Below are 17,934 nucleotides of genomic sequence, written 5' to 3'. Positions count from 1 at the left end.
TGTCTCCCTTGGACTACTGCTATCCTGTCTCAACTGGTCCCCAGTCTCTGGATCGGATGTTCTCTAGTCCATCCTCCACACTGTCCGTCTTTCTAAAATGCACTCTGATCTCACCCCCTCTCTTCTTGTTTGATACACAATGGAATACTACTCAGCCATAAAAAAGAACGACATAATGCCATTTGGAACTAGAGACTCTCATACTGAGTGAAATAATTCAGAAAGACAAAGCCAAATATCATATGATATCACTTATAACTGGAATCTAATATCCAGCACAAATGAATATCTCCACAGAAAAGAAAATCACGGACTTGGAGAATAGACTTGTGGCTGCCCCAGGGGGAGACGGAGGGAGTGGGAGGGATCGGGAGCGTGGGGTTATTGGATGCAAACTATTGCTCTTGGAATGGATTTACAATGAGATCCTGCTGAGTAGCATTGAGAACTATGTCTAGATACTTATATCGCAACAGAACAAAGGGTGGGAAAAAAATGTATACATGTAAATGTAACTTGGTCCCCATGCTGTACAGTGGAAAAAATAAATACAATTAAAATTTAAAAAATGAAACAAAAACAAAAACCCAAGCACCTCGCTTTAGTGCCCTCCCTGTTCACAGGGTTCTGAGGGGTTTCAAGGAGCGCATATGTGATCACTGGCCTGTAAAGGATATAATTTGAGGCCTTGTGAGATGACCTCTGCCTCTCTGGCCAGAACCATCGCAAACGTTCCTGCTTCCCTGCACATTATCTCCGCCCAGCTGGCTACTAGGTCATCTCTTACATGCTTCATGCCAGCTTATACCTCTAAGCCAATGTATATGCTATTTCCTTGGCCCGCAGTGCCTATCTCCTCACTCACTGCAATGTCAGCTACTTATCTGCTTTGCAAATTTCTACTCCTCTTTCAAAAGGCAGCTCAGACATCAGCTTTTCTGGGAAGTCTTTCTTGGTTTCCCTGGCCCTATAATTAATTACGCCTTAATCTTCCATCTTGTGCAGGGAATGCAATTTAAAAAAAAAAATGGCCCTTGCTGCCCTGTACCATAATCGTATGATGCACGTCCTTCTTTATTACTAGATAATGTTGAACCTTTGATGGGAGAGACTATTTATTTATTTATGTGTTTATGTATTTATTCATTTATTGTCTTTTTAGGGCCACACCCATGGCATATGGAGGTTCTCAGGCCAGGGGTTGAATTGGAGCTGCAGCTGCTGGCCTACGCCACAGCCACAGCAACCTCAGATCCAAGCCATGTCTGCGACCTACACCACAGCTTGCTGCAATGCTGGATCCTTACCCCATTGAGCGAGGCCAGGGATCGAACCTGCATCCTCATGGATACTAGTCAGATCCGTTTCCACTGAGCCACAATGGGAACTCCAGGGAGAGACTATTTTATTCACCTCTGTATTCCTAGGACCCGAGCACAGTGCCTGGCATACAGACAGCCCTCAAACCTTAGTTAAAGTGAATGAAAATAAATTTCAGTTTTTCAAGGAGAAATTTAACTGATCAAAAAGGGTTTTCTCTGGACCTCCTGTTGTTTCAGGCACAATGCAAGGATGTGACTAACTGTCTCAGACAAATGGATTTTCCAGAACGTTATTCACAATGACGACTTGTCAAGATGTGTCTCAAATCAACTTTCAACAACTTATGTATCTGTAGCAACGTTCAAGCTACAAAATACCATAGTCGTTACCACTAAAAACTAACTTTTAGCAATTATTTGGATTAGAAGTTATACCATTCATATTTAATGTTGGGGAAAATCTTACATACAAGCGTATGTAAAGTATTATGATTCATCTAAGCATCTTCACATTTTTTCCTATGCTTATTTATACCACACTGTTTTAGATAAACACACTGCTTTATTTATTTATTTATTTGTTTATTTGTTTACGGCTGCAACCCCAGCACATGGAAGTTCCTGGACCAGGGATTGAATCTGAGTCATAGCTGTGGCAACGTCAGGTCCTTTAACCCACCTTTGATCCCCAGTGCTGGCCTGGGGGTCAAACCTGTGCCTCTACAATGACCTGAGCCACTGCAGCAGGATTCTTAACCTACTGTGCCCTAGTGGTAACGCCTATATTTTTACTTTTAATGGTAAATTTAATTTAATTTTATTCTTAATTTTTTGAATTCAAGTACAGTTGATTTACAGTGCTGTACCAATTTCTGCTGCAGAACAAAGTGACTCGGTCATACACGTGTATATATTCTTTTTTAAAATATTATTTTCCATTATGGGCTATCCTAGGAGATTGGGTATAGTTCCCTGTGCTGTATAGCAGGACCTCATTGCTTATCCATTCTAAGTGTAAGAGTTTGCATCTACTAACCCCAAACCCCCCATCCATCCCACTCCCACCCTCTATCCTCTTGGCAACCACAAGTCTGTTTTCCATGTCTGTAAATACACTGCTTTCTCTTTAAAGATATTCTAGAATTTACTTTTACATGTAACAAAACTCATCCCAACAAAACTATGCTCTACAAATTTAGCATCAATAATTTTGAGCCTAAATTAGTAGAATTTAAAAAGAATACTTAGAGCAGAAATGATGACATGTCATGAATGACTATTGCACGGTACCTGAGAAGAGTGGGAGTGTGAGCTCGGGTACATCCTGGCCAGTTCGCATGACAAGAGGGCTAGTGACACACTGTAGAGGGGTGGCAATGGGCCGTGCGTTCCATAGAGAATGCTGCCAGGTCTTTGTTCAGCGACTTTCTTTGAGTATACAAAAAGTTTGGCTTCAAGGATCTACAGAGAAGTCGGAAAGTAATAAAGAGTGTGAAAAACACCTTGGCTGGCTAGCTCAGGTGCCATATAGTATTTATATTTCATGAAGTTTTGTCATAAAGCTAAAGACTGCATATCTTAGTATGGCACTAAGGATAAAGCATCAGTTACTTCCTTCGTTTACAGGAGATTGTTTTCACTCATCCTGTCCACCCGCGATACGCAGAAATAAACACGTGCCTATCCTTAAAGAGCAATTCAGCAATTAACTACCATTTCTATCTTCTCTGCTGAGGGATGGGCGTTTCTAGGTAGTCAGTGATACGTGCCTGCATGAGCTGCATGGAGATTTCATAAATCTCTCTGTTGGTGTCAGAGGCCTTGAATAGAACAAGGTTTAACAATGTCACTATGTCGAAGGGATAGTTCCTAAAACAAAACAAACAAACAAAAATAAACCACAGTTTATGACACAGGCTGGCTAGTCATCTTGAAAAATCATTACCTCCCCAAATTCTCCATGGCGCTTTCACCTCGGTCACACTAATGACATTCCCATGCCCAGTGGGCCATTCCCTGTCCCCCCGACCCCATTCTTTTGCTATTTACTAGTAGGTGAAGGGAAATAGCTCTATTTTTGGTTAAAACTGAGTACTGTCACACCAGGATAAATGAGCACAAAAGTCTATCTTAATTGAAATGAAATACATGAAGAAAAGAAGACAATATATCTAAATTTCTCAACAGCTCACTGACTTAATATTCACCTTCAACATGTCTAAATTTACTAAGCACCAAACTTACATCAGCTACAGTGGCAAAGACCTGGTGATACTAAGTTAGGAAGGCAGGTGCCCTCCCCTAAGGCAGGCTTACGGTTTAGTTAGGGAGACAAACTGTACGGTTTAGTTATGGTGAGCTGTGGTGGGATTATCCGCAGCATGATACAGAATCCCGACGAGGGATGCCTACAACAGACTTGGGGTTGGAGGAGGCTTTGCAAAGGAGGAACCCAGTGACCCAAGCCTTGAAGAGCCAAGGGACATGGTAATTTTAGCAATGTCACGGAAGGGGTAGCATGGCGAACGTTCTGGGCAGAGAGCACAGCATTTTGAGAGGAGAATACTGAAAATGTAAGATACATTCTCTATAAAGAAAGACCCTCTATGTAATAGACTGAATGCTAGAAATAAATAGAGGAGCAGAAGGAGACGGGGCTAGAGTGGTTGGTGAGTTCAGAGGACGAGCAGCTATGGTGAGTTCAGAGGACGAGCAGCCTTCATCCTAAAAATTATGAAGCTCCTCCAAGATTTGCAGAAGGGGCGTGAGGCAAGGACAGTTTTAGAAGAATCACGCTGCTATGTGGAGGATGGGGTAGACAGGGGTCAATGCTGAAAGCTGTTACAATAATCCAAAGGGGAACAGTTAAGGGCTTGAGCTGGGGCAGGGGTGGTACGGACCGAAAGAAGGGGATGGATCTGAGAATCACGAAGGAGAGACAACCAGCAGCATTTGGCAGCTGAGTGTATGCGGGGAATGGGAGCCAGGAGGAGCAGGAACAGAGATGAGGTTTGCGGGAATTCGCAGTTAAAATCAAAAGGCATATGGAGTTTAAATCCGTAGTTTTCAAATCTACATTTTTTCTTGCTACTTAAAGAGGACTTCTTTTTTTTTACTGTGTGTATTTCCTATGTCGATAGTGGGAAAGACATGACACTAAGAAAACTCCTGGTGAGATACACAATTAGTGAATGCTCTGCAAGCAGAAGGCGAAGGACTGATACTTATTTTGAGACAAGCTTCAGAAAGCAGAGATCGCTTCTGAAAAACATGCATTGCTTTCCGGTGGCTTCCTTACATTCCTTGCATTATCTGGGGAGGTCTGTTTTAGAACAAGCCCCTTCTGGAAAGCCATACGCCTACCACGAATATCTGCGCATTGTACAGTAAGTTTAGTGAGAGATTGTAAGTGAGGACTGGTTAAACACGAAGCGGGACTGTGTTCACTTTTTATTTTTGCTATAATCACATTTAATTTTGTGTGGTAGAATGAATACAAATTCAAGCAACACACAGGACTGGAGGATCCCACCCCAAAGACGCTTCACTCCGGAGCTGGCAGCCTGGGGCTGTAGGGAGGGGTACAGAACAAAACGGGGAGGTGCCTGAGCTCCTTTCTCTTCCCCAACTGTTAGAGGCCATCACCCTCGTGTGTGTGTGTGTGTGTGTGTGTGTGTGTGTGCATCAAAATAACACCTCTCCCATTACACAGAATTTTAAACCTAAGTGTGATTATACGACCTACGTGTGCTGTTTGGAGATTTGCTTTTTCACTAAACAGTGAGGCTCACTTCAGTCTTCCCCAAAGCTGGACATATTCCATAGTTCGATACACAGACCATAAACAACTAGGCTTCTCGTGAGCCCCGAGGTGGGTTACCTAGACGCCCCTCAGCACTGAGACCCTCGACCCTCCCTCCCACTGCACCCCCCCCGAGGTTTCTGTCTGGCTGCATCCCTCCCCTCTCTGCGAACTGCCTAGGCCAAGGTCACGGCACTCCCCAGCGACGCTCCTGTGGGATGGGGATGGGGCGACGTCTCTTTCTTCTGCCCAGTCCTGTGCCCGGCGCTTCCCCACAGATGGTGATCCCCAGGGCATTCCCTGGTAAATTTCCTGAGCTCAGATCTCCCGCTCAGAGTCTTGCTTTCCTGGGGAAGCCACCCTTTGACACACACTGACAGACATTTAAAGGTTATTTTCATTTGTTCACTATTGCAACACCGTGAACACCAAAGCTGCAATTATTTCTCAGAGCAGATTTCCAGAAGAGGTCATGCAGGTTCAAAGGCCACATTTAAAATTTTGGTAGATACGGCTACACTGCCCTCCAAACGGCTTTACCAATTTGCTTTCCAAAAGGATTACCTTTTTATTTTTAATTTTTTTGCTTTTTAGGGCTGCACCCATGGCGTGTGGAAGTTCCCAGGCTAGGGGTCCAATCGGAGCTACAACTGCCGGCCTACACCACAGCCTACAGCCAATACCAGATCTGATCCACATCTGGGACCTACACCACAGCTCACAGCAACACCTGATCCTTTAACCAACTGAGCTGGGTCAGGCACCGAGCCCGCATCCTCATGGATACTAGTTGGGTTCATTACTACTGAGCCACAACAGGAACTCTCTACTTTTAGTTTCAAATGAGCAAAAAGCATGAGGTTGATGTGTTAGGCGGGGATTGGCAAAAGCACCCCAAATAATCGTGGTCGGGATGATGACGAAGAAGGGGTAACACCAACATCATGCTGTGCTCGCTGCTGTGCCAAGTTCTTCACCCAGATTTGTTATTTGATCTTTACAACAAGCCTGTGAGGCTTAGAGAAATTACATACTTGCCCAAGGTCAGGGAGAAGTAGTGGCACCTAGACTCCATCCTGAATATGTCTGATTCCAGAGAATTCAACACGTATCCCCAGTGCTATCAGCCTCCTGGACAGCCCACAATAGATTGTTTCATGGCCAGTCTAACGTGGAATCCCTACAAACTGCAGTACCTGGAAACAGACTTTCCCGATTGAGCAAACAGAAAGAACTCCTTTCTGAGCCCCATCGTGGCAGAGGTGTCTTACCTACGATGCCATCTCTGACATTGGGATTTAAAACATATATATTGTTATATAAGGAAACACAGGTAGCTACCACAGGATCATTGGGGGGTTTAAAAGCATGATGGGGTAGACAAAGCCTGCCACTTAAGCAGGGTGATGCAATTGACCTTGTCATTAGGGAATGCAATTATCCGCTTAAGACTGAGCTGCAGAATTTACGGGAAGAACATTGAAAGAAATAATCCAGATATACAAAATGAAAGAAACCTAGAGAAAGAAAAAATTAGATCTCAAATGAGTGCAAGCGCATAAAGAAAACATCTGTACTTAGATGTTTAAAATAGGCTTAGAAACCGAGTCGTACATTTTTCAGTATTTAATTTTCAACATAGCTAGTAGAAGGATAAAAGAAATAAAGATAGCTGTGATCATATGGTATAAAAATAAACTGGTAAATGATAGGATTCAGAATGTAAACGGGAAATAAAACTGTTTTTTTCCCGTCTGAAAGAGAGGAGATTTTCAAGAATTTGGGAAAGACGCACTAGCTCTGCCTTATATAGAACTCAATGGTGAAGCTCAGGATAATTCTGAGGTATCCTTAAGGGAAATGGAATTTTATTATTTGATAGAGGGAATTACATCATAGCTCTTTTTCTCCAATAGCTGCTGCGAGACTTTAGGTCAAGAGATGGGTTTTATTTAATCCTTACCCTGACCCCACAAACGCTACCAATGCACAAACAAGTAGGCATTTGCAGTAACTTGTTCAAGAGCACACAGCTTAATGAGGGCAGAGCAAGGATTCAAACTCAAGGCAGTGCGTTTCAAGAGCCCAAACTCCCAAACCCTGTGCTGAAATTCTCCAGCTGACACAACCAAATGAGGCTGGATGTCAGCAGAACCATAAGCTTCCCTCTTCTTCCTTGGCGATAGATGGATGCTGCTCCCCTAAGAAATGTGGGGCATTTACCTTTAAGAATTCCAGGTTGGTGTGCCTGATTTAAATTATGAAAGATTTATGGACAGTTAAGGCAAGAAAGACATGCAAACAACGACGACTAAAACCACTTTCAAAAATAAACATAACATTCTGTTGAATTCTTTAAACACTAAAACTGTGATCTTACATATAATTCTAAAACATCTGTTAAATATATTTTAGTGGGATGTTGGGGAGTAAGAGCAACAACAGTGGAATGTTAAAGTATTTAATTAAATGTGGAGAGAATTGTTGAGTTATGCTATTGGAAATGGACTATACCTTCATTTTCATTTTAAAATTATTTTCTATTTTTTGCTTTTTATGGCTGCACCTGTGGCATATGGAAGTTCCCAGGCTAGGGGTCAAATTGCAGCTCCAGCTGCCGGCCCTACACCACAGCCACAGCAACATGGGATCCAAGCTGTGTCTGCGACCTACACCACAGCTCATGACAACATCAGATCCTTAACCCACTGGGCGAGGCCAGGGATTGAACTTGTATCCTCATGGATACTATTCGGGTTCTTCTCCACCCAGCCTTAACGGGAATTCCTATACTTTGAATATAAAGCCCACTATTCGCCTTGATTTATCGCCTTGGAAAGCCATTTAATCTCTTTCTCCATTTCTTTATCTGTTCCATATTGATATAGTTTGGAGTTGAGGGAAAAATTAATTCATAAGAACACACACAGATGCCAAAGAGGTATTTGAACGAATGCCGCCTGAATCAGCACTAAACATTATAGTACTGAGCTGCATTTAATAAAATATGAATAAAGTATGAAACATGTATTATGGAAAATGCTTCCAAATTAATATTGTCAGTTCCACCATCACTTGCTACTTTTACCCCACTTCTGGTCCTTTTCACAGTCCACCCTGACGTCCAATTCTCTCAGGGTCACCGGAGTTAGACTGTAGTTACAGTTACAGCTGTGGTTTTGACTGGAGGCCTGCAAGTTCACAACACACACCACACACACACACACACACACACAGGCATTTGTAGAAATACAGGAGAGCAAAAGGAACAAGGCAGAGAACCATTTTCTCCCATTATCGTACCTGTTGAATATAGGGATTGATATATCAGCTATGATTGCTTTAGTTTTAAGACTTAAGGTAGACAACTTTAATCCACAAGAACATTTTTAAAAATGTTAAACCTTTTAGGAATTTTAAATTAGAATAAATGAGTCTGTGTATGAGCTGTCATTCCTACATCAATCAATCCAGCATACGACTTCCCATTTGAAAAGGAAGAGGTAATTGTTTACTTGACAGGCAGGATTCTGCACTTTAGAGTCTGTCTTGTTGGAGTTACTGCAGAGATAACTCGTATGAGACATTTAGAATATGTTGTAGTTTATGGATGACTTTTCAGGAAGAGATGATTTCATAAGTTATTTACGTGGTTTTTAGAAGCAAACTTGCAGATAACAAAGTCTAAAATGCCAGAATTGCTTTTGAAAAAAGTACTAAAAACCTAAGTGCAAAGATTGCTCATACAAAGCTGGAGGCTTAGCTACACAGCCTGAGGATTTATGGGAAAAGAGAGCAAATGCAGGCTGTAGCCGAAACTTTAAATTCTGAACACGCCCTGTGGTGAGATATGACAGAAGCGGTGGCTACTGTCTTGGCAGAGAGGCTGCAGCCTTGGCACCGCCTGGCCTTCTAACCTTCCTCAGAATAGATGAGTGTTGTGGAGTTCCGTCCTGGCTTAGCAGTTAATGAACCTGACTAGCATCCATGAAGATCTGGGTTCGATCCCTGGCTTCGCTCAGTGGGTTGGGGATCTGGTATTGCCATGAGCTGTGGTGTAGGTCACAGACGCAGATTGGATCTGGTGTAGGCTGGTGGCTACAGCTCTGATTAGACCCCTAGCCTGGGAACCTCCTTATGTCGTGGGTGCAGCCCTAAGAAGACAAAAAAAAAAAAAAAAAAAAATCAAGTTACAAATGGCACAATTAGGGAGCTCCCGTTTTGGCTCAGTGGTAAGGAAACCAACTAGCATCCATGAAGATGTGGGCTCCATCCCTGGCCTCACTCAGTGGGTTAAGGATCCAGCATTGCTGTGAGCTGTGGTGTGGGTTGCTCTGCATTGCTGGGACTGTGATGCAGGCGGGCGACTACAGTTCCTAGCCTGGGAACCTCCATATGCAGCCCTAAAAAGACCCCCCCCAAAAAAAAGGGATAGGGCTGTGAAGGCAAGTTGATATGCAATATTTATTTAAGAAACCAAAAGAGTTTAAGATGCTATTTTAAATAATCTACCCTAAACACAGAGGGCTTTATAACCTAATGTTTTTGTGCCTGAGGTATTACTGGACTTGAGACTATATTGCTAAATTCATAAAGCATTTATTTGTGCTTCCTAAAAAAATACCTAGATTTAGTCAGAGGAATGCAGAGTGATATTTCATGAAACAGCTGTGCCATGAAAATAAATTCAACTAGGATAGTTCAAACCAAGTTCACTGGGAGAAGGGCAGTGAAGGGAGGAAACTTTTATCATTCTTATTTTTGTCAGAGGAATCTTTGGTCCAACTTACAGATTCTAAATACGTTTTCTAAAATCAAAGAACAGACATCTATTTTTAGAATGTTGAAATACCTGAAATAAAACAACACTCCAGAGAAAGAGATATTACAAAATAATGTTATTTTGGTAATATCCTGTGGGTATAAACATTATCTAGCAATGCTAACATCAAGAAATAAACCGATGGAAAATCAGATGTTGAGATTATGTTTCATCTGCTACAACTTTTAAGGAAGTTAAAGGACATACATCTGTAATAAAAATTTTACTACTAAGATTATTGAAAACAAAGCTTTAGACATGAAATGTTATCTACTATCTTTATAAAAGAAAGTAAAATACTGAAGAGAAATTTGCCTCTTTAGCATGTTCATTTGAGGCTTATTGAAAGTAGGTATCTTCTAAAATTCTGTTCTTATTAACTTAGAACCATAGCAGGGTGGAATTTAAAACTAATTTACTTTTACTCCCTTCATCAGGTAGCTCAAGATAGCTATTTAAAATGCAGTATTTAATGAGAAGGGACAATTAACAGTCTATACGAGTCCTTTCAAAAACAAACTTGAGCTGCCTTCTCTCAAGTTCTAATATATAATAAGCTCTTTCTTAGAAAGAATTTGTTCATTCTGGGGAGGCTTCATTAACCCTTTCATCTCAGGTATGAAATTATTTCACTCAATCAATTATAGAGCAGAATGACTCTACTGAGTAACTAATTCCTGTAACTTGAGCAGTGGTTTTAAAACATAATCTATGGAATCCTGGGAGACACATTTTCTTTTCTTCTTTTCTCACGTTTTAGATGAGAGGGACTGAACATTTTTTAGATGGCTTCCTGAGTTTAATTTGGTCTCAAAAGGGTTGAAGGGCTGAGAGTTCACATCTGTCACAAACATTTCTAGAAGTTCCCTTAATGTATCTTCATCATTTTCAAATCCGGCTCTAATACTTCATTATACATTTCCCAGCAATTTAAAAGAAGAGTGCTATAAGGAGTTCCTGCTGTGGCTCAGCGGTAATGAACGTGACTAGTATCCGAGAGGATGTGGGTTCGATCCCTGGCCTCCCTCAGTGGGTTAGGATCTGGCATTGCCATGAACTGTGGTGTAGGTCGCAGATGTGGCTCAGATCCCACGTTGCTGTAGCTGTGATGTAGGCCAGTGGCCACAGCTCCAATGTGACCCCCAGCTTGGGAACCTCCATATGCTGAGGGTGTGGCCCTAAAAAGCAAAATAAATAAATAAAAGAAGGGTGCTGCAGTCACAAACCATTCTGTTGGTAGAATGAACAAATCAACATATTATAGGGCATAACCTATCTGCTGGGAAAATACAGGCCATTTTGTATTTCCTTGGAATTTATTCTGCTCAGGTACCTGCAAAAATCGGCAGCTCTCAATTATTCGTATGATGAGGAGCAATATTTTTTCGGTCTTTTTTTAAGTGCCATACCCAAGGCGTATGGAAGTTCCCAGCCTGGGGGTCGAATTGGAGCGGAATGCCACAGCCACAGCAAGGCCAGATCCAAGCTGCATCCTCAACCTAAGCTGCAGCTTGTGGCAACACCGGAACCTTAAACTATTGAGCGAGGCCAGGGATCGAACATGCATCCTCACGGATACTAGTTGGGTTCATTACCACTGAGCCACAGTGGGAACTCCAATGAAGAGCAACCGCATTTGTCAGTGACTTGTACCTTCCACTCACCTGCTTCCACACACAGTTGCTATGGCTTTGAAGCAGCCAGATGCGAGTTGGTAGGAACCGGTGTAGCATCGGTCAATTGCCCAATTGAAAAGATTAATTTGGTCAGGGTTTAGTTCCAAGAGCAAGACAACAACTTCACAGCCAAGTTGATGCACCTGAATACATGAAGAAAAGCAATTACTCACGTTTAATGAAGTTTCATCCTGGGGAAAGACAAAATCAAGCCTAGTGAATATAAATCGGATAAAAGGAAAATGAAGACTGGACCGTCATCTTGATTAATTTATATTCCAGGAATTCTTAAGAGATTGCGATATTGCAACTGAAAACTGAAATGCAAAAATTAAATGTGACTCGAAATCTGTCACATAGCATCCATTCTTGATTTTTAACCCCGAAAAGCTGATAAAGACTTTATTGGCAATGTTTTTCACATTTAGAATATTTTTGCAAAATACATATATTTGCTTAAAAAATTAAAAATATAAAAGGATAACCTTTACGCACGCAGACTCTTTTAAGGAAGAAAATCAGAGGGAATACATTTATGAGGCTTGATGACTAAATATACTTTGTACAGCTTAGTCAGCAATCTTTTAAAAAGAAATACGGTATCGGAGTTCCCGTCGTGGCACAGTGGTTAACGAATCCGACTAGGAACCATGAGGTCTCGGGTTCAGTCCCTGGCCTTGCTCAGTGAGTTAAGGATCCAGCATTGCCGTGAGCTGTGGTGTAGGTCGCAGATGAGGCATAGGCTAGAGGCTACAGCTCCAATTTGATCCCTAGCCTGGGAACCTCCATATGCCAAGGAAGCGGCCCTAGAAAAGGCAAAAAGACGAAAAAAAAAAAAAAAAGACAAAAAAGAAAAGAAAAAGAAATACAGTATCAATAAGCTCTTTTAAAGCAGCCTTTCATATGAAAAGATCATCACACTCAGTAGAATTAATAGGATCCTTAACTGAAGATGCTTGAAATTACTGTCAAATACTGGATGGTCACATTTGTCCAGGACTAGCCTGGGGGCTGGGGGCTGTCTATATTCCCCTCAGAAAGCAACGTTTTCCTGCTTCTTCCTGAAGGTGTAAGCTTTCTTGCCAGTAGCAACCAGGTAGAGAAGGAAATATTATGGCTTGTTTGCTTTTATACTACAGGGTATGAGCTATAGTCTCCCTGGATGGTCAAACATCATCAACCTAGTTTCCCACAGGCTTAAAGACGACCCAGCAGGTACAAGCTGGTGATACTATTGCAAAAGATTTAAAAATCACATTTCGTTAAAAAGTTAGTTGACTTGGGAGTTCCTGCTGTGGCTCCACAGGTTAAGAACCGAACTAGTAGCCATGAGGATGTGGGTTTGATCCCTGGCCCCTCTCAGAGGGTTAAGGATCCGGTGTTGCCGCCAGCCACGGTGTAGGTTGCAGATGTGTCCAGATTTCAGCACTGCTGTGGCTGTGGCATAGAAAATCCGCAAGTTTTTACTGTGCTCCAGAGCCTTTATAAAATGTAGATGGTCTATAATTCACAAGTAAATGATGAGTTAACTAAACACACGAGTGTGAACACCATGAAGTAAAAGCCAGCTCACCAGCGCCACTGAAGCCTGCTCTGTGAATTCTCTTCATCACTAGCCTCTTGCTCTTCCTCAGACGTAACCACGACCCTGACTTCTACCCCCACGGGCCAGCCTGCGCTGCCTGGCACTCTGTATAAATAGAATCAGGTAGTATCTAATTTTGTGTTTGTTTTCTTTCACTCAGCTTATGTGAAAAGGTCATCTACACTCATTCATTTGCATTGTTATATAGTGTTCTAATTGCTGATTGCTCCAAAATGTATTAAGTCCACTACTGATGAACAGTTGGGTAGTTTCCAGCTTTTGACTTCATAACACTGCTTTGAACACATGTGTACATGGCTTATGTTGCACATACTGGATAACCTCTCGTGTAAACTGCTTGCTTAAATCTCTTCCTCATTTTTCCATGACTGTCTTTGACGTCTTTATTTGTAAGAGTCCTTTATATATTCTAGGTAAAGACTCTGTTGGCTTATGGTACAAACATCTTCTTTCATTCTATGGCTAGCCTGTTTCCACTCTTCACGGTGTCTCCTGGTGAGGAGAAGTTATTAATTAGTCTTTCTTTCTGGTTAGTAATTTGTGCCTCCTGTTTAAGAAATCTTTCCCTAACTCCAAGGATTAAAATATCCTCCTATCTTATTTTCTAGAGACTTTGGTTGTGTAGCTTTCACATTCAGATCTACAGTGTATTTTCTTTTTTATTCCTGTTATCTTATTTTTTCTTTTCTAATACAACGCCATATCTTTGTATAATGCAGTTAGAGGTGGGAAGCCAGGCTCCCTCGTTCATTCTCATCTCAGAGAACACTTTATCATTTTCTTTTGGTCTTTTTGTTTTCTCTAAGACTGCACCTGCAGCATATGGAGGTTCCCAGGCCAGGGGTCTAATCGGAGTCGTAGCCGCCGGCCTACGCCACAGCCACAGTAACATAGGATCTGAGCCACGTCTGCGACCTGCAACACAGCTCATGGCAACACCAGATCCTTAACCCACTGAGCGAGGCCAGGGATCGAACCTGCAACCTCATGGTTCCTAGTCAGATTCCTTAACCACTGAGCCATGACGGGAACTCCAAATCTCAGAGAACACTTTAAATACTCATTACCTAGTATGACATTTACTACAGGTTTTTGTTTTTGTTTTTTGTTTTTTGGACACCCTTTATCAAACTAAGGAAGTTCTTTTTTATTCTTAGTTTTGTTAGGAGCTTCTCTCATGAACGAATGTAGAATTTCATTAAATGCTTTTTCTGTATCTATTGAAATGATTGATGATATTGCCTTATTAGACTCTATCATATTATAATATTCAAATGAAGGACATTTGAATATTAACCAATTTTATAGTTCTTAAATAATCTCGACTTGATCATGATGAATCAGCTTTTTAACAAGTCACTGAATTCAACTTTCTAATATTTTGTTAAAGTGTCTGTCTGTATGTATATGAATGAAATTGCCTTTGAATTACCTTTCTTGTAAAATCCTTGTCAGCTTTTAGTATGAAGATAATGTGGGCCTCACAAAATATGTTGAGATGTATTTCCTCTTGAGCTGTTTTCTCTTTGAGGATTTGTATTAAATCAACTCAATTTGTTCCTTAAATATTAAATTAAACTACAAAACCATCTAGTCCTAAAATTTTCTTTGTGGGAGGACTTTCAATTATAGACTGATTTCTTTATTATGTATATGACTATTGAGATTTACTTTTTTTTTGTGTCGTGCTTTTCTAGGAATTTGTCTATTTTATCTAAATTTTCAAGTTTATTGGCACAGAGATGTTCCTATGTTCTCTTATTTTTAATATCTGTAGCATCTGTAGTGATGTCCCTTTTACATTTCTGAGGCTGGTGACATAGGCCTTATTGCTCTTGATCAGACTCACCATGGATTGATTGATTTTATTAGTCTTTCAATAAATTCAACTTCTGGCTTAAATGGTCATTTATATTCATTTCTTTCTCTTGAATTAATTTCTGCTCTTTTCTCTATTATTTCCTTATTTTCTTTTTTAAAGTTTGATATGCTATTCTTTTTCTTCTTCTTCTTCTTTTTTTTTTTTTTATTTGTGTTTTAGGGCCACACTTGCGGCATATGTAAGTTCCCAGGCTAGGGGTCAAATCAGAGCCTCAGCTGCTGGCCTAAGCCACAGCTACAGCAGCATCAGATCCAAGGCAGGTCTGTGACATATACCACAGCTCATGGCAATGCTGGATCCTTAACCCACTGAGTGAGGCCAGGGATTGAACTCACAACTTCATGGTTCCTAGTCAGATTTGTTTCCACTGCACCACGATGGGAAGTTCCTTTTTCTAACTTCTTGAAATGGATGCTTAGGTCATTGATTTCAGCCTTTTTTCTTTCATATATTAATATGCATTTAAGGCCACACATTCATTCTAAGCAAGGCTTTATTTACAATCCACAAGTTTAGTATGTAGTATTTTCATTATTCTTCAGTTAAAAATATTTTTCACTTTCTTTTTTTTTTTTTTTTTTTTTTTGTCTTTTTAGGGCTGTACCTGTGGCATATGGAAGTTCCCAGGCTTGGGTACCCATAGGAACTGTAGCTGCTGGCCTACACCACAGCCACAGTTACATAGGATCCGAGCTGCATCTGTGACCTGCACCACAGCTCATGGCAATGCCAGATCCTTAACCCATTGAGCAAGGCCAGGGATCAAACCCACATCCTCCTGGATACTAGTCAGGTTCATTACCACTGAGCCACCCCAGGAAGCCCTTCACTTTCTGTTTTTATTTATTCTTTGACTCACTGGTTATCTGGAAGAGCATTTCTTCATTATCTTTTTTATTATCTGTTTCTAGCTCAGTGCCATTAGGATTAGAGAACGCAGTCTGTGTTATTTCGGTCATTTGAACTTTGTGGAGACTTGCTTTAAGGCCTAGTTTATGCTCAGCTTTGGTAAAGGTTACCGTGTTTTTTGTCCTGCATCCTAGTGTGATGTGAACAACACCCGAAACGACATTTCTGTGGCCGATGTGTGAAGAGACATCGTGAACAACGCTGAGACATGTCAGTAACCCAACCGAGGCAGAACACCCAAGACATTGAAAACCAATGCATTTTGGGCTAGTACTTACTCGCAAATCTTGACAAGCCAGAATGTTGTCAAGCCACTTATACAGGTAGCCATCTGGAGAAAGGCCCACGTTGTCAAACACTGGGCCACAGCACAATACTGCTGACATCGCCTGGGGACAAGACAGAACACAGCCTGAGAATGAAACCTGGAGGGATGGTATATAACTTTCTTTAAAAAAACACACTGCCAGATTTATAAATGATGAGAATCTTTTAAAGCCGCTATTTCCATATAGTTTTAAAGTATTACTTAGTAGGGGGAGGGATAAATGAGGAGTTTAGGATTAGCACACACTCACTACTATATATAAAATAAACAACAAGATCCTACTGTTCTAGCACAGGGAACTTGATTCAGTATCTTATAATAAACCATAATGGAAAAGAATATGAAAGAGAATACATATATATATACACACAGATATATATGTGTAACAATCACTTTGCCATATGCCAGAAACTAACACATTCTAATCAACTATACCTCAATAGAAAAATAAAGTATTCATCAATAGAGACAATAAAACGTCAGATTCCAAATTTTGTCTCTTTTTGTAAGAGTTAAAACTTATAAGCTGAATTTCATGGACATGCAATGTTATAATAAATCTTTATGATAAAAGGCTAAGATACTCAAAACAAAATGACTGTTTCACAGCATTTAAAATAAACCTTCCTTCAGTGATTTCAAGTGAATGAATTCTGTTTATAAGATAAATATAGAGGAGTTCCCGTTGTGGCTTAGTGGTTAACGAACCTGACTAGCATCCATGAGGATGTGGGTTCGATCCCTGGCCTCGCTCAGAGGGTTAAGGATCCGACATTGCTGTGAGCTGTGGTATAGGTCGCAGATGCGGCTTGGATCTGGTGTTGCTGCGGCTGTGATATAGGCCGGCAGCTGTAGCTCTGATTCGACCCCTAGCCTGGGAACCTCCACATGCCCTAAAAAAAAAAAACAAATATAGCTTTTCAAATTGTGCTTTGATGACAAATATTTGACTCAAGTACTGAACCCACAAACTTGACAAATGTACTAAATTGGCAAAGTATGAAAAACACGGAAATAAATAATTGATACTTAATCAAAGATTATAGACAATGAAGACTATAAACCTTAGTTCCTGTGAGGGGAGGATGCAAAGGAAGGTAAGAGAATGGAAGATCTTAATTCTCTCTGTAGTTAGGAGGTCCAAACAACTATGGGGGACTTGGCTTAAATGACCTCCTCTGAGGCCAAAGTCAACCTGACCATAACTTCTGGTATATATAAAAAAGATGCTATCTGGTTCATTTTCTCTCCCTCTCTTTTTCTGGTGGGGGGGCATGCCCACGGCATGCAGAAATTTTTGGGTCACGGATGCTATAGCAGTGAACTGAACCACAGCAGTGACAATGCCAGGTCCTTAACCTGCCGAGCCACCAGGGAACTCAATTTTCTAAAGGAAATTAAACTGTAAGGAATCATGCTTCTAAAAATGTGAACATCTTAGTAGTATAGCAATTTATTTCTGGGAGTCCTTTAGGACAGGAAGAGACTAAAAAGGGAATGTGACTCTTGGCAGGGTTTGAACTTGAGCTAATGCATATGTATTAGATTGCGAGTTAATCAGCAAGGCAGCTACTTAAAGGGTAAATA

At 41.0% G+C, this 17,934-nt stretch overlaps 1 protein-coding gene across 1 annotated transcript in view; it reads right to left on the bottom strand.

Annotated features, from left to right (window-relative positions):
- The window catches only part of FRY (FRY microtubule binding protein), a 246,576-nt gene that overhangs the window by 82,853 nt on the left and 145,789 nt on the right, over positions 1-17,934 (bottom strand). The window contains 5 exon segments of the mRNA XM_021065177.1: positions 2,613-2,636; positions 2,639-2,783; positions 3,092-3,191; positions 11,611-11,765; positions 16,298-16,408. Coding sequence (XP_020920836.1) covers positions 2,613-2,636; positions 2,639-2,783; positions 3,092-3,191; positions 11,611-11,765; positions 16,298-16,408 — 535 coding nt within the window.

The sequence above is a fragment of the Sus scrofa genome, chromosome 11, assembly GCF_000003025.6.
Source record: "Sus scrofa isolate TJ Tabasco breed Duroc chromosome 11, Sscrofa11.1, whole genome shotgun sequence".
Taxonomy (NCBI): domain Eukaryota; kingdom Metazoa; phylum Chordata; class Mammalia; order Artiodactyla; family Suidae; genus Sus; species Sus scrofa.
Note: the sequence above shows the minus strand (reverse complement) of the source record. Positions and strands in the feature narration are given on the sequence as shown.